This window comes from Vidua macroura, chromosome 2 (assembly GCF_024509145.1).
Source record: "Vidua macroura isolate BioBank_ID:100142 chromosome 2, ASM2450914v1, whole genome shotgun sequence".
NCBI classification, from domain to species: Eukaryota; Metazoa; Chordata; class Aves; order Passeriformes; family Viduidae; genus Vidua; species Vidua macroura.
In genome coordinates this window covers 69611068-69638642 of record NC_071572.1, presented here as the reverse complement: position 1 = coordinate 69638642, position 27575 = coordinate 69611068, and the positions used below count along the sequence as shown (strand labels likewise).

The window sequence follows — 27575 nt, the reverse complement described above, 5'->3', positions numbered from 1 at the left end:
TGCAAGCAAAGAGACTGCAGCACATGGAGAGTGCTGGGGAGAGGTGGCAAGTAGGAGTGTGATGCTGGGCATGCAGAGAAGTCAGGGACCTGGATCAGTCAGGGACCTGGAGGCAGGGAGAGTAAATCAGTGAGTCTGAGGACTGCAGAGGGGTAATCAGGGACTGAGATTGGTATGTGGGGACCAGCAGAGGGATCACAGCGAATGGACATGCTCTGTCAATTGAAGGGTATGAAATGTGGAAAATGTTTGATCATATACTTTTTACAGGGCAGTGGGTAAAGCAGACAGAATATACTGTTAACGTTTCTCTTTTTTGGAAGATCCCCTTTTGAAGAAATGAGCACACTTACAGATATTGAGTAGATTTGTCCCCCTCTTGCACATGTATGCATACATGATCATTTTGGGGGTTGCTCCCATTCCCAGTTTTATCTGAGAGCAGTGAGTTTATGACTTGTCACACAGCACATCACTGGCTGAGTAGGAAAGGGGAGCCAGGTCTCTCAGCTTCTAATTCTCTCTGATAGGTCTTGACCAAACCTACTTTCTCAGAGGACGTTACCACAGTCCTCCTCAGGAAGACTGGCCTCAGTCTCCCTCATTTCTAAATTATAACCTCTGTCTACCTTAATTCTTCTTTTCCCTGCTGCACACCCCCTTCACAGACAGCATCCTGGGAGGCAGGTCACAGTATCAGCAGTCACTGTCAGAATGAGGTGAGGGAGCCTGGGATTCTGCTGCCAGTCTGCCAGAGGAGGAAGTGAAATTCCCATGGCCAAGAACCTAAAATAGAAGCAGCCAAAGTAGGCCAGGAGACTGCACTGCCCAGTCCTTGCAATCCTCTCTTCTGCACCTTTCCCAATACCTTTCACTCCTCCGCAAAAATGCAGCTTACAAAGCAGGGACAGCAACAGCAGCAGGAAAAAATGCTTTGGCTTTCTGACTTTACTGCAAAATACCAGTGCATGCTGTACACACGCAGTCAACACACACAATAAGTTGTGTTCCCATCTGCTGCAAATGACTGGAAGAAAAAGAAAATTACAGATGATCTGTACCTGTCTGTGTGTGTTTGAAGTTGGTCTGAAGAGAGACAGCTGGAGAGAAGCGTGTCCTATGAAAAGCTGATATAGTTGCTTATCACTGAACTGCCTAACATTTTTCATTACCCAGAGTAATTTTACATTGCTTATCAGTTTGCCAAACTGCAACTGTTTGGTTTGAAGTAGTTTGTGCTGAGTATTAGCCAAGGGCTGAATATTTGTGAAAATTTCAGCTAAAAAGTTCAGAGATTAGGAAAACATATGTTGTCTTGCTCATTAAAAACAAAAAGTTCACATTTCTGTTTTGAATGAAAATTCATTTATGTGGTTTGGAGGAGAGATTGGAATTTGGCAGGTACAGTAACCTCAGTGTCAGGGATTTACCTTTTGCCACCTCAGTTCATATCTACCTAGATGTGGCCAAATTGCGAGCTTCTGTAAAATCTCAGTGCATACATACTCAGCAGAGACTTGCTAGAGTTTGGCCACTAAATCTTCCATCTGTGTCCATCGTGCTCTATCCAGTTTCACCAACTGCTAAATTATTTGTAATACTCATAACATTTGGTGTTTTACTGAACTTCACGGTTTCTGGAGAAAAGAGAATTTTTTGTTCCCTTTGAAAATGAAATAGTTCTGTGGTCCTCAAAACTGCACAGGCAATCAGGGAAGTTCATTCTCTCAAAAAGCACGTCTCATTCCCCACTCAGCATTTACTTTTCATTTCATAACACCTCTTGCATTTTTAAGGCTAAATGTGTGCTGTTGGTGGTGTTGATGGAGAATAAAGACACAGGCATGAGCTGACCTGGTAATTCAAGACTCGGAAGTTTTGAATAGAGCGTATTTACTTGCAATATAAGGTGTTTTGAGTAATGTGTTCTTTACAGTTTACTTCTATTTTAGTATTCATGCCTATATGGAGGGGCTGAAGTAAGGCTGGTCAATGGGCGGGGTGTGAAATTTTCTAGTCAGTGAGACGGACTCTGGAAAAGCCGTATAATTTGTTTTGTGGTACGTAGACAGATTTTCAAATTGATGTATTAGAGTGTGTAAGATGTAACTTAAGATAGTTGTGAGTGGGAAGTAACCCAGATAAGCCTCTTGCCATTTTTTCAGGGGTCACAAATACTTAAAAAACTTTTAATTGCTTGTTTAACGAACAGAGAGAAAAGAAAGTGGGTTTTGAAAATCATATCTCTAGCATGGCCTCCGTGAGGTCTAGTACAAGGTTGGAAACAGATGGTCATACATCAGAAATGTACAAAATTGTTAGACTGAATATGGAGAGCTGGAGAGCGGGACGTAGGAAAGTCAGCTCATCAGTTTGTTAGCCAGACAGCACTGAGCAACAAAGTATTGCTGATTTCTGAGGAAATTTACCAGGCTATGAGATGAGGGATGAGCAACTCTAGGCATAAGTCTTACAATGAATTGGCGTTGCCCTTCTTGTGCCTTGTGTAATGCCTGTTATTACCCAAGACTTGGCTGAAGACACACCATCCCAGCCTCTCACTCCTAGAGGCCGAGGGGGCAGTTTAAGGCAGAGCACTGCTTGCAGAGTCAACAGCAAGGTTCACCTCTTCTGCACGTGGTTACACTGCCCTTTTGGTACTGGGGTTCATGTTTGGCTTGACAGATAAGGGTTTTATTTAAAGCTGTAGTTTATTTTTGGTTCAACCCAAATTTTGCTTCCTCTTGGGAACCTCTCCCAAAACAGTGAAGAATTTGCTGTGTTATCTGTGCCATGGAGCCTGCAGTGATTTACATGCATTGAATTTGCTCTTTTAGAGAGTTTGCACAGATGTGTGGAGGCTTCTCATGAAGAGCTGCTTCTGCAAACCTGCTTTAGGAAGAGTGTAAGTGAGCTGATCTGGCAGAAGTAGTTGTTTAGTACCTTGCCTTTAGTACCTTATAATTCTTAAGAAAGAAAAAAGACAGTTGCTTTTCTCCAGCTCAGCTTCGAAAAACATGACCTCATGAGCAAAACAGGGCAGTCCAACACTTGGAAACTTGTTTACATCATTAGCTTTCCAGTAGTTTTTTTCAGGGATGTTGGGTGAGTCACAGCTGCCAGAGGTCACCTCTAATCTTGGCTTCCATACCTCTATGCTTCTTTCTCCTCTCCCAAAGAATGAAAAGTACCTTGAGACTTCAAGGCGTGTGCTACAAAGAAAGTCAGTTATGGTTATGGAATTAGACCTCTGTGCCCCTTTCATATTTTGGAGGGGTTTGGGAGATATTGGGTGTGTTTGGGTTCCTATATGGGGTGGAAGTTGAGAGGGTGTAGCCCCACTGGGACTGGAGTAGCAGGCTTGGGTGTGGGTGTCATTGGGTCTTTGTTAGCAGGGGGCAAAAGCGGGAAGTCAAACTCTAAATCTGGAAAATGACCCATCCTCCTGACATCAGTGCAGAAAATTCATTTAAAAACTTTACAAAGTATCTTTGTCCTCAGTGTGAGTTTCCAGGGTCATCTTGGTCACTGTGTTCCTCGGCAGCTTTTAAAGGGATGATATCAAACATGGCTATTTTGGAGGCAGAGACAGTTTTACATTGGCTTGAAAAGCCAGTTATGTTTTTTTTTATTAAAAACTAAAACCAACTCTGATTTCTTGTAGAGGTCCAGTGTTTACCCTTCATCATTCCAAAGGCATTTGAGACACATCAGTGTTAGGGAGACTGGAGCCATTTTGGGCTTTAACTTAAAAATTATGATGGTGGTTCATTCATTGCTGGAAGCATAACCTCCATAAAAGAGCTGTGATGTTCATGGCCCCGGGCTGGTATTCCAGCCAAAGCCTGCTCTCTCATTACCTCTTTGGGTAGCCTGTGGAGGAAGTCTGGTGCAGCCCTGTGCTGTTGTTGTTTTGGGTGTAATGTTGCTAAATTAATCTGGTCTCACTGTGATTCAGAACCCTTTCTTGATGAGATGCTTGTTCTTAAATGAACAATTACGTGTGCAGACTCCTGCGTTGCTGGTTCAGCCATAACACCACTGAGACTGATACCTCAGTTGATTTCCATAAGACTCAAAGTGGTGGCTGTCACAGTTGGAAAAGCCTTCATATACCTTGTCCATATGGAAGTGAATTCAAGTTCCCTTAAGAAATGGTGATAGATTGAGGTAAACCTATTTTTTAATTAGTACAGAATTTGACTGCACGTCATCAAACCTATATTTTTCACTTTTTGTTCCCATCTATGGGATATTAAGAAAACACAGTTAGTATTCAGTTATGCAATGATTACTAAGATTATGAAGAGCTGTTGGAGAAAAATGAGTTCTGAATACTTAAGCTCCCTTGTTTAAGTTAGATAGCTAGGAGCTGGGAGGGGAGGGAATAAAAAAGCTTTGTTTTTCTGGTCAGCATATGGCTTTTTTAGTTCCAGGGAGCCAGGGACAAAGCAATGACTTCTTCTAGGGACTGCAGGATGTTAGAGAACCTCTAGAAACCTCAGGAAAAAACCTGAGCAATTTTTTCACTATTAGATTATAAACCCCACAATTGTTATACCTGTAGCTTTCTCTTTGGAATTCCATACAGGGAACTTCTCCAGTATCTGTCAGCTGAATGTAGCATGCCTATAATAGAGTACATATAACTTCAAAAGCAAAAAAAAAAAAAAAGAAAAGAGCAGTCATAACACTCTATTCACTATTGTTTCTAATCCCTAGAAATCTTCCAAGAATCCTAGGTATGCTTTTAACTCCCCCCAGGACAGACAGCCCTCCAACATTCTATTTCCCACAAGGAATAGAAATATGGCAGACCCATCTAGAACTGCTCATTTCAGGGAGAAGGGTGGCATGGTAATAAGGGAAAGGGGGTGATGGTAAGTCTGTCATGGTTTTTTGAAAAGAGGGTGCATTTTATTTCATGTATTTTCTCACTTTGGGCTTAGGAGGCTACAAACAGAATGTGTGTGACTGAACTGATTCCTGAGATGCAGTGGTTACAAATGATGGGATGGCTGTGAATAATCAAATTGTGGTAGATTCTGTTTACAGCTAAGGTGCTACATCTCACTCAAACCTTCACTGCAAAGGAATAAAGTTATCTTCCCTAAGCTGCCTTTTGCAAACAAATCCGTGTTGTATGGTCATAGGCTTGAGAAGGTAAGCAACACTGAGCCGAGGCTTCTGTTTTTGGAAACAGCAGATTAGGATACAGCCTTTTGGTTCTTAAATATACTTATGTGCTGCACTGAAAGAAATAGTTACCTTAGAAGATTTCTACACCTAAAACTGATTGAGATGTTTACTTTAAAAAGAGATGTTTCAATAGTTTTTCAATGATATGTGCTCTTAGTGAGGTGTTGACAAAAGCAATTTCCATTTTAAAATTAAGACTTCTGAAGATTTTATGTGCCAAAGAAAATACATCTTGCCTTAACAAAAAAAAAAAAAAGGATTAGTAGGAAAAAAAAAGATTTTTTGTTTATGATTGCTCCATTATTTTCCTGTGTTCTGTATTTAATTCATTCAGATACTGCTCTTTAATAACTTTCAAATAAGAGAGATTAAAGTAATGCTTTATTGATAATTTCCTGACTACTTTCAGGAAAACTTTCTAAAAACTTCTTCCTGATGCCTTTGAGACTGTTTTCATGATAGGAAGTATAGATGCCTTTAGGGACAAGTCATATGTCATGGGATGCAAAGTATATATTTGATATAGTTTAAATGCCTACAAAATTCACTATACAGGAGAGTAAATTGTGTCTATGCTAATGCCTTGAGCAGCAAGTTGCTGGCTGAGTATGCTGGCCTGTTGTGCTATGGACGAGTTAGGTGAAAGTAATTAAAACCAGAGTTAAGACTCTTAATTGAATTCTGTCCAGGAAAGTACCTCTTACTTTGGAGCTTTTGTCACTGCTGCAGTATTGAGATGCTGCTGTTACTTTTGTTTATCAGGAAGGATTTAAGGGATCAGTTGGTACAAGTCTTTGGCTGTTCCTTTGAATGCCAAAGCTTCCTATTGAGTGGGATAAAAGGATTCCTCTGACTTTACTGCAAACAAATATGCTTAGAAGCCTGATGTATAAGGGGCTACAGCCAAGAGGCAAGTCCTGGTGGTATCTGAGTTTGTGCGATTTTTGCCAGTGGCTTCCCCAGACCTTGCCCAGAGTTTATGTAGCTTGGTATTGTCTTACGTCAAGCCCAGGTCTTCTTTTCTCCAGCCTTTGTTGGGGCTGAGTCCAATTACACTGCAGGACTGGCCAACAAGGAGGCATTGCACCAGTTGGGCAGCCATACCTGCCTGACCCTCTCAATGAGCTGCAGCTAAATGAAGACCCTTGGGGAAATCTGCTGGAGGCAGCAACAGCTGTAAATGGGGATGACTTTGACTGGTGTCTTGTTGTTTAATGGGACTCCCTTTGCCTTGGGATGTACTGTTTGCCCCCGAGGTAAAGATCCGCCCTCAGGGAGTAAAACTAGATCCTTTCCCTTCCCTCAGAGATAGTTTTCTGCAAGGAAATGTAAAGCTAATAGGACTTGTTTCCTTTGACCATCTGCAGAATGGCATTCCAGGTGGCAGTGAGAGGTTGTGCAGTAAGGGAGGGCAGTTGTCTGGTCACAGACAGCAAAATGCCTTCACAGAGGAAGGAAACAGAATAGAAAGAACAAGCCAGTCATTGAGAGAAGGAAGGCAAAAGCATTCATACAGTGCCAGCAAGTTTTTCACCAACATTACCAAAGCCTATAAATTCACAGGCAATTAAGATAGAGAGAAAAACAGAAGGTTCTTCTCTCTCCGTTAAGGCACATCCACTGCCTGATGCACTTTAATTGCCAGAGATTTAAAAAAGAGCTGCTCATGAACAAAGATCTGCTCATACCCTTTCTAGTAGGAGCAAATGTGACGTATGGGAGCAGCCAAGGGATCAGCTAAGATCTACCTCTCATCCTGCATTCACCTTCCTCAGCTGCTGGCCTCCGGCTTAATGTTTAGCATCAAAATCAGCTCAGTTAAATTGGTGCGGCGGCCACTCTTTCTGTTGCATTACAGGCACAGGCAAACAGAACAATACCACGGCTCCATAGGGACAAAACTACACTCAGATCATTTGTGCACATGGGTAGTTCTGCACTCATCCAGGCGTTAAGGCCCCAGATAATAAATGCAAGCCCCAGAAAGCTGTTGTATAGGCAGGAGTGTTTGTGAGTGCAGCTGAAAACATCTGTTCCAGTAAGAGTGTTCAATCTGGTTTGAATTTTCTTACTGGAATAGCTGTTGCCTCCATTGTCCTGGCTGTACACATCTTTTAGGATGTGCTGCTGCACCAAAGCCAGAGGGAACACCCATAGGCACACCTATTCCAAATGGTGGGAGAGTTGTGCACAATTCCAATTCAACTCTTGCTTTTGTTGTGATGACAAGTTTAACCAGCACTGACTGAAATGAATAAACATAGCTCATCTTGAGGCTGTATTAGAGACAGGTAAGGTTTGCCCAGGGAAGGGACTGGTAATGGGTTTGAAGTCTTGAGTAATTTCTTAAGCACAATGACTTTAATTTGGGTTGGCAGCAGTGCCAATTCTAGAAGTAGTGACAATTGGCTAAACAATGCAGTGCAGGAATAGCTCAGGAAGATAAAGAGCTGCTTCCAAAATAGTAAATTAAGAAAAAACATATTTACCTCTGTTGAGATGCCAGATGAGCATTCCGAGGCAGTATAAAAGATGAAGACCTAATAATTAATTGGGAAACAGGACAACCAGGTACAAAGGAATGTGTGTGTCTGTCACTGCAAATCTGTGGCCAGTCTACATCTTACAAACCAAACACTGTTGATGCCTATCTGAAAGAGATGAGGAGAGGTGTCCAAGGCAAGAGGCACTGGCGCTGATGGGCATGGAGAGACTTCCCTGGGAAAAGACAGTGGGTTGCCTTTGGCTCTTGAGAAAAGGCTTAGGTCTGCAAAATCACCACTGGAATGGAAAAAGTGATCACAGAGCAGCTGTTACCTGCTGCTTACAGTGCGACAGCAAGTCATCAAAGGGTATTTTCAGGTAGTAGGTTTAAAATAAGGAGATACGCGATGTTTAGTAATTACAGAGAATTTACAGCCACAGAAAGGTGAGATGATTAGAAATAAAAACACTTTCAGCAAGTAATTTGACAGACTCACAGAAGGACAAACCCTGAGGCTGTACACAGAAGGATGCAGGTGCAGTGCCTGCCAGAGGAGCTCCCAGAGCCACAAATTACCGCAGGCTGGGAGAGCAGGTTGGGCAAAGACCCTTGGGTACAGGCTTCTTACTCTTTCCTCCATGTCATCCATGGCATCCTGGAGGCAGGATGCCAAAACAGATGGCTCTTGAATCAATACAGACATTCTTAAGGCCAGTTAGAAAATGCAGGTAATATGTTTACAAAAGTTTCAGACATGATCTGGGTGCATTCCACACAGCCTGACATTTGTTTTGAAGTGCCAGAAGTCTGGAAAAAAATGCTTGTGTTTAAATACAATTTCAAATTTAAAGGTGTGTATGGGACAACCTAAGATAATTACAGTCCTGTCATTCTGGTACTGTTTTGAGGTGAAATAATAGAAAAACTCATGTGGGATTAGATTAATAAAAAATTAAAGAGGAGAAATATAATTAATGCCAATCAAAATGGATTTATGGGAAATAAATCCTGTCAAACAAACCTGATATCTTTTTGATGAGATTATAAAATTTGTTGCTAAAGGTAGTAGTGCAGATGTGGTTAGACTTTTGAAAGCATTTGTTGTTATACCTCATAAGATCTTGATCAAGAATAATATAAAATGAGTCTCTGTGTATTAGATTAAGGACTGGTTAAATAGCACTTTGAAAATACAGATACAAACAGGGAATTATCGCCGCAAATGTGTAGTATTGGAATGCTGTGCACACTGCTTCTTGCTCCTTGGCATATTTATTATTTTTATCAATACTGTGGAATAAGATGTAAAACCACCTGAAGGAAAGTTTATTGGTGACACCATGATAAAATTCCACAGACAAACCATGAAGAAGGACAAGGTCACAGATGCAAGACAATTGCAGATCCCTTGTTAAACTTGGCTTAGAAAAGCTGTGTGTGTTTTAATGTGGTCAATTATGAAGCACTGTATAAAGGCATGCAAAAAGATGTTAGTAGTTAACCATGTTCTTAACCTAAAGGATCCTTTTCTGAGAAATAGCAATTTTGAAAAAAGTATGCTAGTAGATAGTTGAAAGTAAATCCTTGTTCAAAATTGTGCTGGAAGACATATTTTGGAGGCTTCAAAGAGTTAACTGGGCATCTCAGGTGTGACCTAGGAAGTAATATTTGAGGTCTGAACTTGGGAGGTGCTCAGCTCCTGTGATTGATGTCCCCAGTTAAAGCATGTTACTGCTAAACTGAAGAGTTTCAGAAACTAGATATGCAAGTGATGGGAATGCGAGGGGCCATGCTCCACAGGCTGAGGTTCCTGGAGAAGAGCCTCTTTAGTTTATCAGTGGGAAGCCTGAGGAGTTGCAGTTTGTAAATACGTACTTAGAGAACCAAACTCTAATAAGAGGGCACTTCAAGCTAGCAAACAACATATAAAAAGACCTAGTGGCTGGAACCTGAAGCCAGGCAATTTCACACTAGAAATGAGACACAAGTTTTTTCAACAGTGAAAGTAATTAAACATTGGAACAATTTACCATGGGAATGTGGTGGATTCCCTATCACTGGCAATTTTACAATCAATACTAGCTGTTTCTTCAGAACATATGTTCTATCCAACCATGAGTTAATTTAGGGTAGTCCTATAAGCTGCATTATTGAAGAGGTTGGCAAAAAAGTTCACTTTTCCTTCTGGCATTATAATCTCTATTTTCCCAACTGTTAAGTAGTGTCTTACTCCCCCTTCCTCCACCAATTTTTTTTCTTTTAGATATTTTAACTTTTTTATATAAGTGGCCAAAAGTATTTCTCATCCTGCTTCTGTTTTAAACTAAAGAATAAGATTTTTTCCCCCTTGGAAAATGCTACATTTTCCACCTCCAAGTTTTGAATGTGAGTTCATTCTCAGTGATCTTGGGTTTGGCCACAGTTTACTATGTATTCTCATGTCACAGTGATAACTGCAGTTCTCCAAAAGGGGTCTGTGTGGCTGCAGTGGTGTTCCTGAATTGAACAGTCCAGGGAAGTTTTGCATGCCCTGCAGCCAGCTGGCACAGCACCACTTACTTCCACAGGGTTAAATTCTCTTACCATTCAAAGCAGTGAGGCCACATACAAGCAGCCTGTGGGGGAGAACAAGTTTAAAATTTTCATCTTTCAGCTAGCTTTGAAATTAAAATGATTCATTTGCAGAACTACCTTTAAAAGTAGGTGGCTTTTTTTTGGAGGGAGTGGGGAATGTACTAGGTCTCATACCCATGCTTTTAAGTGTGTCTCTGACCTCTCAAAACAAGTCTGTTCTACTTGCCTAAAATCAAGATTGGAGTTCAGCTTCAGAGTGTAAACACTTAAATGCAGATATCTATATGTTATCCAAGTATCTGTGCTCTCATAACCTACTTTTAGCCTATGTTTTCAGTTGAGTCAGCTGCCAAGATAGATTAGACATCTGCATTTGGTTGGCAAAATTGCTTTCCAGACTGCTGAATCAAGGCAGTGATTCAGTTGCCTAAACGTAGGTTTTTGGAGCCATTTTAGTTGCCTCCGCTTGTGAAGATCTTCACAGATGAAATAGATAACAAGATCACAGGATTTTTTCAATACCTGTCCTCCTCTCTCTTCAGGTGATTCTCTCCTCTTATTAAGTGTAAAAAGAAATGTGGAAGCATCTTCCACAAAGTTTAATTAGCTGTGGTACTTTTAGCTCTTTCCTCTCTCTCTCTCTCTCTCATCTGCCCTGACAGAATATGAGGCATCTCTTGGTGAAATGGGAAAATTGCTTCCTTATGCTACTTTCTTTTATTTTCAGTGCTATTTTTTATCAGTGCTTTATGCTTAGGGACAATCACAAAAAAATTCTGAGCTGCTGCTAGGCTCGCAACACCACTGCTAGACTCAGAATCTGGAGGAAGAAAACACCTGTGTGCTGGTCCAGATCTCTCCTGGAGTTGATGATAACTTCCCTGAAGAAGGACCCCTGGAGAGGATAAACCCCAAAGATGCATATTTGAATGAGAAGAGCAGTAAAGAAAATTCCAGCCTGAATTTCTTGCTTTTGAATATGAAGTCCCACATCAACAAATCTAAGACAGTAATTTCTTCATACCCATTGTTCCTACATCATTGTAGCAAGACCTTCAAGTACCATACAGTTTTCAAGGATATCTTAGTTTCAGGAAATATCTCGTTTCCAAGGAAGGCAACCAGCCCCAGCAGGAATTCTGAACTCGGGGAAAGGACAGATGCCAGCACTTTTGTACCTAAATATATAATAACAACTAAATGTGCTCTGGCCTGTACCCTGGTACTGTGGCCAACAATGATGGAATAGCCCATGCTGAGTCTGTTAAAATCTCTTAGTCTCCCAAGCAGATTGACTGTGTCTGATTTGTCTGTTGAGAATGGGTCTTTTGGGAGTCCTAACCCATAGATGTAACAGGGAATTGTTTGGCATAGTGTTGGTTGACACAGGCCAAAACTGTATCAGGAGCCCCTCTAGCAGTTCAGCAATGCTGGTGGCTCCAGCACTGAGGAATGTTTCCAGGTGCTGTTTAATTTCCTAGCAAGGCCAGTTCAGAACTTTGTTATTGCTGTTGATCTTACTTGAAAAGGGTATCTCAGTGATGAGCAGCTACATATAATGAATAGATAAGAAAGTATAGAAGTAGGTCGTGTTTTCATATGGATTCAATTTCGGGTCCTCTGGCACTATGTGGTGGTGCTTGTATTCTCTCGGTTGGTTGAACTGGCATCAGGGCTGACTGCTGTTTTCTGTAGATCTATTGGCAAGGGAGATCAGGCCAGCTCTGTTCTGCAGCTGTTGTTGCTGAAGTTCATTGCATGTCTGCCATTTGTTTGCAAAACTTGAGATGAGAGGGTTTCCATGTTGGAGTTGTAATATAATTAGTCCATTCAGTTGTCAAAGTTGGGCCCTAGCCTTTGCTTTCCTATAGTTGGCCAAGAAAGATTATGCTAGCAAGTATTTGGGAAGGATTTTTCTTTTTTTTTTTTGCAGGATTGTGTTTACCTAGTGGATTCTTTATGTCATGCTTTCATTTTTAGATTGAAGCTCAGTCATTCATTAATTATGAAGCCTCTCTATATATAATTTAAAAGATGTTCAGTGTCTCTTCTCTGTAATAGAATTTTACTCTGTTTTTATGGTTTGGGTTTATTTTTTCCAAGCTTGATCATCAGTTTCTACAGAGTGAACAATGAAAACCATCCAGTCATGATAGGAACATCAGCATGCAGTGGCAGCACCTTTTTCTCAGTTGATTTTTTGCAACTTGGGGTTTGAAGTGTCTAGGAAGTCCAGTAGGTCACAGGTGTTCCACTGACTTTACTGGAGTGTTTCACTCCCCATGCTTGTTTGCACAGACCTCACTTTAAGCATTCATGTTTGAATTGTTGTATGAATTTAATGAGAGACTGTTTTTCAATCTATTTAACTCTGAGTGCCAACCTGAGTCAAAAACCTTCATTCAAGCCTATGCCTCAGAAAAATACCTTTGCAGCTTTTGTCTGATACAGGCTTGTTAATGAGCATCTGCACTGTAATGTGGTTAGCACTTAGTTTCCTAGGGAAGAATCCCACTTGAATTCTCTGGATTATGTTATTGTTGGCTAGATATGGTAATGCGTCTTTCTTGAGGATGCTGCTGACTAGACGGCTTATAAAACACCTCTGTGGCACACAGGGCTAAGTGCATTTTGTCTTGTGTGCATTTGGGGCAGTTAGTTCATCTGATGTGTGTGCTCCTGAAGGCAGCTGGGTGGTCACTATGCCACTCTCTCTGTGTTTATCTTAGAGGAGGCTTCAGATAAACACGTGAGAAAGGGAAGACTGCATGATATGGAAAGCCAGAAGGGCTGAGGTGAGCCAGAGGCACAGCAAGCACACAGAAAGGGGGAGTGGTGTATTTAAACATTTAGCCACAGTTGCAGAGAGGAAATCACAGACGGGCTAGAGCGGAACGCTTGTTAATTGCTGATTTTCTGGGCATTCTAGCATACAGGCACCCGCTTCTGTCTTGTTACTTGTTGAAAAGGGGTTGAAAGGGAAAAGCCATTTATTTTTCTGTGTGTGTGTTTAATTGTCCCTCCTGAGACAGGCTTTTGCATGGTAGTGTGTTCAGTCTGTCGCTTGCAGTTTGTTTTCTGACAGCCGAGGCTCTTATCAGAATGCACCACCTACCAAAGGGCGTAAGGTGAGGGGACCAACACTGCACAACACAGGGTGGTCTTGGAGTCTGTCGCACAGGCTTGGGTCACCTGCAAGGTTACTGTTAGTCTCTGAGGCTGGAGTAAGAGACTCTGTTATCATTTTTGAAGTTTGACTCCCATCCTGGTGGGCTTCCATGGGTTATGTCCTGTCTCTCCCACAGACCAGCTCATGGCTGTTCTGGGGTTTTCCTTGCCAAGGTCACACTGGTGAAAAATACTGTCTTGACAGTTTAGGAGATGACATTCTCTCTTCTCTCATGGAGAAGAAAAATAATGAAGCTTGTTGTACCAGTCTATTGCTGTTCACCTATCTCCACTTGGTGATGGAGTACAGCTAGGTCTCCACTGTTCATTTAGTTTTTAGGTTCTCCTGACAGTCATGCTTTCATTTTTGAACTTCCTACCAGTGTAGTTACCTCTGTGACCATTTAGCACAGAGTGCTGAGACAAACATGACCCCCTGAAAAGCTTTGGGATTACTTGTACTGATGTTTCTCACAATGATGGCCACAATGCAGAGATACCCAGCCTCTGTTTAAATTGCTTAGTTTGCATGTTGGTGACTGCAGCAACAGGAATGCACTGGGAATTAAATCACTGTGTCCTTCCATTGTGCTCTGCAGGCCTCGCTGAACTCTGTGCTGGGGTTGGACTTCCCTTGGACCAAAACACGTGGATTCAGTGTGAGGTTGGACCTGCCAGCAGTGCCCCACTCTGGGCGTATGGCAGCTGGCCATGTGTGTTACTGTGCTCAAAGCAGAGCTCTGGGAGGCAGCAGAGAAGGTTGGCAGAAGTTTTCATTTGCCATCCCTGCAATGTCATGCACAAGCTTGAGCCACAGAGAAAAGGAATGGGAGCATAGAAAAGATGTAACTTCCCCACTCCCACAGAAGGAGAAGCAAGGGCTGGATGTCAGATGCCTCAGAACACCTCCAGCTGTGTGGTGTATTTTCTGGAGAGCCTAGAAGGGGCCATTTAATTTCTTAGGCCTTGGGAGGGAGTTTGGTCAAAAAGATCAAAAAATTTTAGGAACTCAAACTAAGCTTATTAATAAACAGGAGAGGTGGGGGTCTCACCATCTTGGGGTTCAATGTAGGATTTCTGGGGAAAAGGAAGCTGAAAACAATTATCATACCTGCACATACTCACTGTTTTCTGTGTTGTGCCCATTGTCCTCTTTTCTCCACTTTTCTCGTCTCCCTGTGTGCGGCTCCAGTCCACTTTTCCATAAGGTCTTTGCATTCCACTTCCTTGAGGCAAAATGGTGGTTATGCTGTCCCTCTTCCCGATGTAAAGCTGTTGTGTCTCCAAATAACTTTAGGACAATGATTTGGAGATCACACTAAGGTGTGACTTCCCTGTTCCGCTGGATGCTCAGACAAAGCAGTGCAGTGGCACCTTAAGGAGGAGTGTGCTTTGATGGAGCAGATTATACACATGTTTCTGTGAGACAGATTCTTTGAAATAGTCTTGTCAGTAATTGCCACAACAGGAGGGAATGTCTGAACTACATTTATAGGCCTGTTTTCAGGAGTTTGTCAAAACAGAGTTTTATCAGACTTGGAAGTGTAAAGACTTAAAACTTTATTTTTTTTTTCCTCCCCGAAAAGCAGATGGAAAAAAAGATGAAATCCCTATATTTTTTTTATGAGAGAAATATTTAGGCATATGGGAAGGTTTTCTTTTGACATCATAGAGATGTTTCATTTCCGAGATTCTGAAGCACTGCGTTTCTTTATCGTCTCAACTTCTAAATGACTCAAAATATTTCCAGCTTTTAAAATGGAACACAAACTGGTGCATATTCTTACCTGACTAAAATTAAACATGTAAATGACTCTTGGTAAAAGTGACAATGAAAATTATTAAAATATTTTGCAAATTATTTTTGCTGTTACATGACAGTGGGGTTTTTTTGTTTGTCTTGTTTTTGTTTTTTTGTTTTTTTTAAACAAAAACAATTATTTGTGGAACTTCTAACAAAATAGTTCACAATGTGTTTGGAATGGAAAAAGTTAATAAAAAAGTATTTCATCTGAAAGGTATTCACCCCTTCCAAAAGTTCTCCCCTGCCAGACTGTGGAGAATATCAGACATTATGGTCTTTGGAAACAGAATAGAGAATTGGCTGGGAGGTATTTGTCATGAATTTCAAACAGTTACCATTTAGACTAAAAACACAAAGTAGTAGGAAGATGGCAAAGAAGCACATTTTAAAATGTGATGTCAGGATGAGAAGGTAGCACTGATTTTGCCTTTATCTCATTTTTCCTCCCAGAAAACCCACATATACGCATATTTTTTCTCTTGGTCTCATTTGAAGATTTTGGGGACATTCAGATTTATTGCCTGTACTCCCCTTAACTAATTTACACACTGCAAGCATATCATAGCACTCCAGAAGCAGTTCAGTGCACAGGCAGTAAGAATATTACTTATCTAACCAATTGCAATTAAGCAGTACCGTTTGAATTTGGAATACAGAGCGTGTGTTGAAGCCATTTGTGAAAGAAAGTGCAAACAATTTAACAAACATAATTGGGAAACAAAAATAAACGGAACCAAATTCAAAGCCATGGCCCTCTGGTCATGGAAAGAAGCTGAATTTGTTGACTGTCTTATCTGGCATGAGTTAGTTGCTCAGCTGTACATACAGACATTGTCCACCAGGATTTGAATTGGGAGCCAAGAATTCATTGCTAGGCCTTTGGCTGGTAATGGCCTTCCATCATTAAAGATTTCCCTAATGGAAATTGTTAACATTTAGAGAGCTTTTATGGAATCTTGCTTAGTATTTAATAGAGAATTCGAGCCATCCTAGGAGAATCTCTTCCTTTGCTAGTCCTAGTATTTTTAGAAAGCCATTGTGTGGAAAGCCTATTAAATTTTTGTGGAGCCCTGTTGAGATTTTCTCCATTGCAGTCTAAAGGGTTTTCCTGAAAGAGCCAAGTTGTAACCTGTCTTCTGAGACAGAGTCATCTTCTTCCTTTAAGCCAGACGAGTCATTTTGTGTTTCTGGTAGGTCAGATTCAAAGCTGCTGCTGGTCATCAAAGCTCCTGTGATCTCCAAGAAGCATCAGTGAGGCTATGCCAGTTTACAGGGGTAATAATTCTGCCCCAGAGAGTTTGTTCCTGTACTCTTTCTCCTGTGCCATCCACTAGTATGGAAGCTAACTCTACTTTACCAGTCTCTGCATGGAAAGAGATAAATGCAAATAGTGATCATGGGATTTCAACCTCTTTCTACTCTTGTCATCCATAAACATTATAGCTGTCCTGCATTTTGCAGCAGGAACCTCCAGTACTGGAAAAGGAGAACACTGTTTTTCTGTAAAATATTTGGTAAAATGCGGCCCAAGACAGGAGCCAATATGTCAGCAAAGTAAGACAAGCAGCAGTCAGGCAACATGCTGCAATTATGGATTTCTGGATGCTTGCATAGGCCTGTTGGTGGTGTATATTACTGTTTTTCAAAAATCCAGTAGTTAATTAAAGATAAATGCAGACTACCATCTCTGCTTTCTTGCCTGCTGTTTTTCTTTCCTCCTCCTTTTTTTTTTTTTCCCTGAACTTAAAGACTTGGATTGCTGCACTGACTAGAAGAAATTATTTGAAGTGACTGCATGTGTTCTTAGCTAGATGCAGAACTGTCTAGTAGTAGGAGCAGCAAGAAAGAGGTCTCAACTATTTAGGTTCTTGTAAGCCACCTTTGTATGGCATTCACTGCTACTCAAAGAACTGAATGCAAGGAAATGGACTGCACTTGAGTAGCAACTGGAAACAAACCACAGCTGTCCTTCTAATGAGCAGCTCCTCATGTTGATCCCACTCAAGAATCCACTGGGCTCAGCACTTTAGGGACCATCTCGTGGGGTGTCTGGGATGCTCTGGGGCAGGAGGTAACTGACAAGTCATTGGGCACAAACTCTCTGGGGGGTCATTCCAGGGTGGTGGACCTGAGAACAAGGAGCAGGCTTGGCCACCAAGGGGCAACAATGCAAAGAACAAGAGAGAAGCAGGAGTGATATGTAAAACACATGCCTGGCTTTTAAGAAAACCTGATTGTGGTGTTCTTTTTTTCCACTGAGCTGAGCTCTGTGACCCAGCTTGCCTGTCCCAGCAGCTAATGTATGGCACCTGGGAATTGCTTGCATCAGTCAAGTATTGAATATTTTAGACTCTTGATTATTGCAGGAACAAGGTTTTCCTCAAGATTTTCAACCATAATAAAATGTCCTCCTGATGTACTGGGAACCAGGAGCACCATTTAGAATCAGGGGAGGACCCAATTCATTCCTGAGGTATGTCTGTGTACTCTAAAATATTTATAACCTGTCTGTGCTTGGACAATTTTGCCAAAAGTGTGAACTTTTGCTAAGTGTTGAATGAAAACTATTTTAAGAAGCAATCAAAAATTGTAAAAGCATTTTTGTGTAGTATGTGCTTATGAGGGTGTGCGACTACAAGCAGCATCCCCTGAACATATCTGCAGTAACTCTCTATTTCCCTCATCCTCCAACTACAGCACCCAGGCTCTACCAGCCCTGAGCTCCCCAAACCCAGCTCTTCCTGTACAGTTTCCCTTGCTCCCCCATGTACATGTTGCCAGTGGATGCCATTCCCAGCCTACACAAGTCTGGTGTTGTCACCCCGATCGTCACTTGTGGGAGGTGTTGATCCCTTACGTTCAACAGGGACAGGTAAAAGCTAGCACATACCATTTGCACCAGTGTCATTGGCTAGGTTGTTAATGCTGGGATTTGAGAAGCATTGATGAGGATGTTGCTATAACCCATGCATGAGCTGCCCAGTGTCCCTTTTTTCTTCCTTGCAGATGGAGAAAAAAACTTTCTGACTTGACAGCATAAAAAGAGGGCACTTTTTTTTTCCTGGTGGTTGTTTTTTTGTTGTTGTTTTTGGTGGTGTTTTTTTTTTTGTTTTTTTTTTTATTTCTTTTTTCTGGGGGGGGAAAATTATATAGAATTATGTCACATCAAGAAAAACACAATGATTAAAATAACTTGCTATGAATATTCATTCTCAGCTTGGCAGATGGATGAAGTGGGCTGAGCATTTGCAGAATATTGCTAACTGAGCTCTCTTCCAGAGAATAACATTTCAAAAGAATTTCCGATGAGGTCTGTTGGCCAAAACTAGAAAGGATTTTTCTCTTCCTTTTTTCTTTCTTTGGCATTCTGAGCTTCCACCTTCCTGCAGAAATGAATTTCTTTCTAATCACAGTTTTGGATACTTCTGAAGCCTCACACTGAGGCCTTCCAGATGGGTTCATTGCAGTGGGAAGAGAAATACTCATTATCGTTATGATTACTATTATAATTCTTAACTCTTACTTGACACTGTCATGATTGTCCTGAACAATCCCAAATTGTTTTACAAATGAGGTTCAATTACTTCGATCACTAAAACACAGTAACATCTGAAGAAGCAGCCAGCATTTGTTGAGTATTTTTGTGCTAAAGAAGCATGGGGGACGGAGAGGGGAGTGATGCATCATACACATTTTAAAGTTTAAGAGGTACATTACTAGGAAGAGTGAAATGACCCAAACTGGACTTTAGCTGTGTTTTTACCCAAGGAATTGTGAAAGATATAATGGATGCAGGAATAGGCAGCAGGAAGCAGAGCTGCGCCTCCCGTGAATGTCACAGTGCCCCCTAGTAGCAACTTTGATTATTGATCAGAACTGACTTAAAAGGAGCACGGCTTCTTTTCAAAACACCAATACTGTTTTAAGTTCTGTCTCTACAGACCAGGTTAAAAAGTTATTAATATCTTTTCCAAGAAGAACGTTGAATGAAATGCTGTTGTGCTGATTTTTTTTTTTTTTTTTTTTTATGGTGGTTTAAAGCCAGAAGAGAAAAAAAAAGGGCTTTTTTGGGCTTGTTATTTTTTCTTAAAAAACAGAAGCTATCCCACTTTTTCCACATCACTTTGAGATGTGCAGCCTCAGAAGGCTGGAGGCTGACCCAGCCCATAGCTGCGTCACTCCAGTCAGGTACCTTACGGTAGGAGTCAGGCAGAAAGATGCATAATTTGCTGTGACAGATATAGCTAGTTCATGTCTTTCTTGCAGGCTGCTGGAATCCCCACCAGGTGATTTGCCTGGCATATGATGCCTGCTTTGAGGTCGTGCAATCACGTCATGGCATAACTAATGTTCCAGCTTGCATTCCGCTAGGTGCTTTCCTGGGATTTTTTTTTAGTGTGGGTGCTGTAGTATGCAGTGCTTCTGAGCTGAGTAGGCCAGCAGCTCCCGAGGGAAGGACAGGATTCAGGTGTCACAGCTATTTCACCCAGCTGTATGAGATTGCAGGAGGACTTTTCCAAGTTTGCTTTCCAGAGCTGTCACTATGAGTAGGTGTCAGGTGTGAGAAAAACATTGAGGCATGTTCTGCTTTGGATAGACAGGAGATTTAGTGAAAACATAATCATCCAGGAAAACGGCAGAGAAATGCACGCAAATAAGGGAACAGGAATGCAGCAAGCAGGACTCTGCTGCAGAGTGATTTGTTACCATCCCAGCAATAGCTCTTGTTTCAACTGAGCATGATCTCTCCTGAGAAGAGGAGGAATCTAATCATGATGATTGATAATACCTTCAGAGGTTCCCCAATAGGTATCAGACTTACAGAGCAGAAAACCACTCTCTTCTGGGAGTGTGGATAGAAGCAAAATGCCTAGCACACTGCTCGGAGGGTCTCACCTCACTTCAGGTTCAGCCTTTGGACCAGGATGTTTCATTGCTTTGGAGAGCAGAAACAATTGTTTGAGGGCCATCCAAAGAAGGCTTCTGGCAGGTTGATGTGTGGAAGCCAGTGCTCTGGCTCTGTTTAATAAACTCAGTACCTCTTGTACACCTCTCTGGCAAATGGATAGTGACACATAGTGGCCATGCTTTGCCAGCAGTGTTGCCTGAGGCTTTAATTGCTTTGCACATAAAGTTATTTATCTCTACATCAAGAGGGTTGAGACCACATTTAGGGAGTAATTACAAAGCTGCCAGAGGGACTGGTGTTTGCCACGCCAGCCAGGCTGTGATTTATCGGTTCTGCTCATATGTAGAAAGTGAGCTTTCCTCTCACCCCTTCATTCAGTGCATCATGGCTGAAGGCATCTGTGTCCCCCAATTCCCTCCGATACTATCTGTGTGGAATATGTTGGGCAGCTGTAAAGAATCAAATACTGTGAGTTTAGTTCTGAACATTGCTCTTGCTGCTTCAATCCTGAGGGTTTAGAATTTTTTTTTTATTATTCCTGTCTCTTCTATTTCTTATTTTATAAAGAAAATGTTATTAGAATTCTCAGTGAGATTTCATGATGATATATGGGGAGTAAATAGCAACAAATTCTTACCTTCTTATGAAGGGTTTGATATGAACTCTGCCTTGTCTATGGAATCTGTAGGATTTTTTTGTGTTGTTTCTTCATGAAATAGAAGGAAATGCAGTGTGTTTGGCCTGAAGTCTTACCTACCATGGTCTGCTGTCACAGACCTGGATTCCCTAAATCCACATCCAAATGCCCTTCAGTCTTGGCCTCCATGTAATCTAGTACTTCACCTCTCTAATTTTTTTTTATTTTTTTTTTTTTATTTTTTTTATTTTTTTTTTTTTTAATTCGTAATGCCAGCTTTCAAATCTCTCTCTGCATAATCTGAATCTTGGTGACATCACGGGTGCTTTGATTACTGGACCTAACATATGTCCTTTGCTAACCCAATGGATTTTTAGAGGCTCTAGCATATCCATTTCAGTGGAATGGAAACCTTGCCCCAGCAGAAGCGCAATATAAAAAATAATTTCTTTAGCTTGTCCATTTAAATGTACTATTCTAAGAGGTTCCTTATTTCATTTCCTAGATTCATGTTTAAGTTTCTTGTTTTGCAGTGTGTTTCTGATTCTTGGGTGGATGATTTTTTTTCCTGTTGTCCTTAGGATAGGGATTTAATCCTTATCATTTTTGATGTTTCTTCTTTTCCCAGCCAACTTCCTCAGTAGTTTTACAAATCCCTTTCAAAAAATTTAGTACCTCGTATGTGTTGCTTGGGGTTTTTTATAATTTTATATTATCTTGGTGTGTGCATGTAATCCCTGAAGGACACTGAGCCTGTTTGTGGTCATTGTTTTTCAGTGCATCAACAATGGTTGCTTTGCAAACAGACTTTTGTCTTTCATGTCAAATTGCACTGCAAATAGTATCCTGTCTCTGTGAGCTCTGGAGTCAGCTGTTCTAAGTGATAATTTATTTAAGACATCAAGAAATTATTTTTCTAAACTGTCACCCAACATGACACATGACTCATTTCTGTAAGCAGATAACCAAAGTCATCCACTTTTTTCTGCTTTATTAGACTGATTATTGCTTTGATGTTCATCAAGTTTATGCATTTTGTATTTTTTTGTTCTCTTGATCAAGAGGATGATAATGTAACCTTGCTAGTATAAAGAATATTTTTCTATTAAGGGCTTTTGGGCTTATGTATTGGAGCTCTCATATGAACGTCTCAAAACACTCCCTCTCTGGATTCTGTGAGCACACTCACCTCTAAAGCCTGCTATGTTTCATGTACAGTTTGAAACCAAAGATCATCTTCTTCCATTGATCCTTGTCATTTCATTAGTCTTTATTAGAGCAAGGTTTTCTTCCATTATCCAGTGTACTCATTATTGCTCAGATGCCTATGCAATGACGTGTATACACATGATGCTTTTTAGTTTTGGCCCGGAGCCTAATTTTATTGAAATTCTGTGTCAGAAGCCCTGTTATATTTCAGAATTTATTTCTGCATTTTGATGTGTCTTAGCTTTGCTCTAGCTGAATTTTCTGTCCTATCCTCTGCTCCCAGATAACAGTTATCTCTCTATTGCTGACATCCCTAGCAGATGTCTTTGTCTGACTTGAGCACTCCTCAGCACATGCCAGCTTTCCTTAGCTCTGAATTTAAGAAAAATCTCCTCCAAACTTTATTACTTTTCGGTAGCACAGTCAGGGTCTGCTGTAGTTAAGATGGGGCCCATCCTGTTTGCACACACAGGGTGTAATCCCTGCATTCCCAATAACATTTATACCCTTCCTCTCTATTTGAACTTTTCTTCTCTACGGAGTCCCTATAATTCCAACTAAAGCAAGCTAATATGGTGCCTGTGAAATATTTCCAAGAAACACGTTGTAGAGAGCTAAGTGCATAATCAGTATAATTTTTTAGGGTCTCTCTTACGTGACCAGCTGTTTTCTGTTACAAGTGCTTGTTGTGACCAAGAACCTCTCATCTGTTACTGATCTATGTGCTTGCAGAGCTCTCCTACTCTTCCTAAGCAAGGTCCTTGTTAGGTTCCTTTAGTCATCAGCTGGAGATGATTCAGATTCTTCTGGCACTGTAGCCTCTCTTCATCTTTCATCTGGAAAATTCCTGGAGTAACATTCCTTTTAAAATGGAAGATGATTCCCTGACTAAAAGCATCACTTTAGCAGATTTCTGCTGCATTTTAGCCTGATGCAGTGCTGCTCAGAGTCCAGGTTTTCTCCAGGGGTGGGAGTCTGGTCTTTGTTCTCTCATCCATAGCTCATCCCGGTTGTGGCCCTTTGCTTTTGAAAGCTATGAGGTACTGAAAGTCATGGAGGTAGTTAGAAACTTGGGTATCACTTTAAGAAACTGGCCATCTAACTTGTTGCCTTTCCTGTGGGTTTTGTGGGCTTTTTTTTGTTGTTGTTATTTGTTTGTTTGTTTGTGTGTTTGTTTTCTATGGGTGGGATTCAGATGTGTCTACCTACAGTTATGGGGAATGGGTCAGTACATGCTAGTTTGTTTGTTGTTCCCTCCTGAGACTACTGTATTACCTCTGCAGTTTCTCACTCTTTTCCCTCCCCACTCCAGCTTTTTCCTACCCTTTCTTACACAGGCTTTCCTCAAGATGCTGCCAGCTCGGCTAAGGAATTCAGCTGTGTACTGCACCCCATTGAAGTATTATTAAAAAAATAGTAATTTTATTTTCAGTAGGTGTCCGATGAAATCATTATCTCAGATTTTGTGCTTTTATTGCAGAAGGCAATCCCATCTCTAAGGATTTTCTGCCTGCACAGGTCCATAGCTTAGTCTGCTGCCCCAGCTGCAGGCTGCTGCTTTGTTGCTGCTCTACCTTTAAATAAGGAGCTGAAGGGATTTTTGTGTATGCCTTTTTATTTACTTTATTGAAGCTTTATTTTAGGGGGAGCAATAGAGCACCCTGTTCAGTTCCCCCTCTCACTCCTCCTTGCCCTAAGGTGTTTTTCACTCTTTCTGTGGTGGTTCTCAGCTGGAAATTTCCTGTGAAGCACTATGGTCCATTCCACATACAGTAGCTACAAGAACCAAAAAGGATTGCTGCATCAGGATGGGAAAGCCTGAGGGAAACAGATATGATGGATGAGTTGGTGGATAGGCATGGTACACTCAGTTAAAATTGACCACAAATGTGTCAAGGTCAGAAGATCTGCAGTGCTGAAAAATGAAAAGTTATATCTATGCTATTTTTTTGCAAGTGCTGTAGTTATTAAGGTGATAGCTCTAAATGAAACCTGATCTGCAATTCTAGGTATTTCTGAAAATTAAAAAAAAAAAAAAAAAAAAAAAAAAAGCGCAAAGCAGTGAATAAAATGAGGAACATGAACTAAAATACAAGAGAAAAACACATCTGTATTTGAGGTGCTGAAAATAGGAGGTTTAGCACTAAATCATTTCCATTCTTTCATTTTCTCTGCATTTGTCAGGCATTGAGAGTATAACATTTGCTAGTGTAGCCTTAGGCAAGCCTGGCACCAGTGAACTTGATGCTAATGCCAAACACTACTCTTTAATCCAGTGTATGGGAAAACTCAGCAGTGTTGAGCATTATCCCCTATTTTCTGGGCACTCTTCGTCACGGATAGGATGGGAGTGGCCGGTTTCTCCAGCCATTAGAGATTGGTCTTTTCCACTCTGCCACTGACAACCTGAAAGTGGCTCTGGAAATTTCACAGGCTCCCTATGGATTTCTGTTTTCTCTGCATAAGGGGGCAGTTGTTCTCACAAGCCTTTGACTCTGTTTTGGAAATTTTTGAAAGAAAAGGGTTTGAAAACAAGGTATTTTGAAATGCAAAGCACTACTTTTACTATCAGCTTAAAACTGGACCTCTCACTTCACCATAGACACATTAGTCTCATTTTTCTCTGATATTTGCCCTGTTGACTTGTTATGCCCTTTCTCTTTGGGCTCCTACAGCTTTATCTGACCATGAGATGTATTATTCAAATGCCCTCACATTCCTCTTATTGCTAATTATATATTAAAGAGGTTCTGACTTCATTTTTGCTCACTACAGAATCTTAGTCCAGCTGTGACACTGACAGGGCTGCTGGAGCTTGGTGAGAACTTGTGCAAATGATACTTCTCTTTTCAGACTGTCAGTCTTAATGGAATATATGATGAGCCAGTAATAACCCCAGCATTCCTTGTGTGCAAAGTTGGGAGAGAGCAAGGAATCTGATACCAACTTCCCATTAGTAATATGTGTTTGCAAAAAGAACACTTTTTTTATAGCGTGTTTTTCTGCAAATGGTAACACTTTCCATGGGATTGGTTCAGGTTAGTCCAGCCAGGTGAGCTGTATGAAAGCTCCCTGCTGTCTAGTCTGTGCAGGTTTCATAGGCATCACAGAGGAAATGGTTTACAGGGATCCTGAAAACTCACCTACTTCATCCTCTGCCTCAATGTGCAGGAGTGCTTGGAGTGTTCTGCTGCCCAAATGCGGGTATTGTAGGATGTGTCTGTAGATTGCTACAGATTAAATGATTCAGGATGATTTTGGTTGAAGTACGCAGTTCTTTCTTGTGAATTCACAGATTCATAGGTCTGAAGTCCAGAAAAGGCTGTTGTACCTTTCAGACCCACCACCATGACTTTCAGAGACCAGAGAATTTTACTAGGTCTGATCCCAGTGCTTTGGCTTAGATTTGTAGTTATGTATAGGTGCATTTTATAAGTTATTGTAGAATTTCAGCATGGGGCTCGCTGGGACTTTCCTGATCACTTTTGGTCTTTCAGTGTGAAAGATCATGCTATTTATTCTCTGCCAAAGTGTGGAATTAAGAACATAGTTTTGGCCACCATTATATGCAATCTTGACTGTTTATTGATTTTGTTTCTGATGAACATCACCAGCTGCTACAATACTGTAGTGATTGATGTGATCTAAGGATGTAAAGACACATAAAATATGTCTTTTAAACATAAAAATTACTTAATCCAGTGACATACTGTACCACGGGTAAGTCTTTAGTCTGTCACCTGCATTTGGAAAATCTGCCCTAATGTGAATTATACTGTGTCTTGCATGTCAGGGAATCGGCATACCACAGGCAAATGTCTGTGATACCACAGAATGCCAGAGGCTATAGCAAATTCCGTTTCTTTCTAAGGTATAAGTAAGGTGTATCTTTCTTTCTCTAAGTTTTATTTCCTTTCCCAGTTGGTCTGGCACACCCTATGCAATGGCCAGAAGAGGCTATAATGACTAGACTGCCGGGGCTCTTATATTGTGCATGCTAGAACTTTAGCCTGTCTCAATAAATTGAGACGAAGTCTGAATTTAGAGTTCCATTTTCTCCCAATGAAGAAGAATTTATTTTTTTATTTAAACTCTCACTATTTCCTCTGATTTATTTATTTTTCCTTTTTTATTGTATTAGACTAAAAAGTAAATAATAATTTGCACACATCTGATAGAGAGCAATAGATCAAATGAAATATTAACATGACATTAAAAAATCAAAAAAAATGGATCTAAACAAAATGTTCTGAGATTAACGCAATGAAACTCTTGAATGTTTAGCCATCAGACATTTCATTGAAGTTGACAATTTCCACAGGATATCAGATTTTGATAAAAAATTAAATCAAAACTGTTCTGGCAGGTCTTTTTTCCTTTCTCTCCAACAGTTTAGATGATTGATCTGCTAAATTTCATCATGACCTCTATTGATAAGGAGAGTCAGCTCACTGACCTGAAAGCCAGCATCCTTTTCAGGCATACAAAGAGCCAGGGTCTCTTAATCTCTTAACACAACTACTGATGCTGGCTGCCTTGCTCACATCATGAACATTTTCTACTTATTTTCTTTCTGGCCCTAGAGGAGGAGTAGTTATGACTTTTTGCCTTCATGAAAAAAAGGTAGTAAATATCTATTTGCTTACATATATCTTGTGTGTAAATGAATCTATTGCTGATGTATTAATATATAAATAGACCTCAATATATAAATAGACCTTAATATATAAGTAGACCTCAAAGCAAGCTGCTTTCTTTCTTCTATCAAAAGTTGTGTCAGGGCAGTGTCTGTGGAGGAGGTCCTCAAGGAGCAGGTGAGCAGGTGTGTGATGTTTTAGTGGGATACTGTTTGTGACTGCTCTTCTTGTTTGATAAATATTAAATCAAACACTAGAGGGGCTATTGGTGGTTCTGTGTCACCAGTGGTGTGAATAGATATAAAATGGATCAAAAATTCACATGAGGTTGCTGTGGTGCTGGTAGGAAAATGCTCAACACGAACATCTGAAAATTTTCTCTCTGCCTGCTTGCAACGAGAGAGTTGTGGTAGGTGGTAGGCCTTAAACTGAAGTAAGGGAATTGTGGGTTGTGTCACTTTGTGTTTTCTCAGTCAGGTTCACTTACTATCGTGGATTCAGTTTGCAACTTACCTGTCTGGCTCGGATTCTAAGAGGTGTTACTGCCACATTTGGTATGTTCCTTGGTATGGCCTTGAATGGGATGGGCCTCAAGGAACTCCTTGCAGCTTTAGGGAATTCAGTAGTCTCAAATCTCCTGTATGACATGCAGATTTGTCACTGTAACTTTCATCTGTCACACTGATTTTTCCAGATGGTTTATTTCTTTGTTGCTTTTTGTGTTCTCAACTTTCTTCTTGCCACTATGAGTTCTTCCATTCTAATAGGCAACTGGAAGAGCTAAAATATGTTTCATCAGTCCCTGTTCATGCTATCTAGGCATTCTCCCTACAGTATCAGTTTCTTACCATCACTGTTCTCATCATTATTATGACTGTAGCAGTAATCATTTTCTTGTTCCCATTGATTTCAGTTCTACCTTAAGGATTTCCAGTGTGCATGCCACAATAGCA

At 40.8% G+C, this 27575-nt stretch overlaps 1 protein-coding gene across 8 annotated transcripts in view; it reads left to right on the top strand.

Moving 5' to 3' along the window:
- Positions 1-27575, top strand: part of LSAMP (limbic system associated membrane protein) — an 889023-nt gene that overhangs the window by 264951 nt on the left and 596497 nt on the right. For 2 of the 8 annotated variants that reach the window (XM_054002791.1, XM_054002807.1), the window contains one exon: positions 14026-14185. The exons of the other annotated variants lie outside the window; for them this stretch is intronic. In XM_054002791.1, coding sequence (XP_053858766.1) covers positions 14026-14185 — 160 coding nt within the window. The remainder of the gene's footprint in view (positions 1-14025; positions 14186-27575) is intronic. 8 annotated transcript variants of the gene reach the window in all.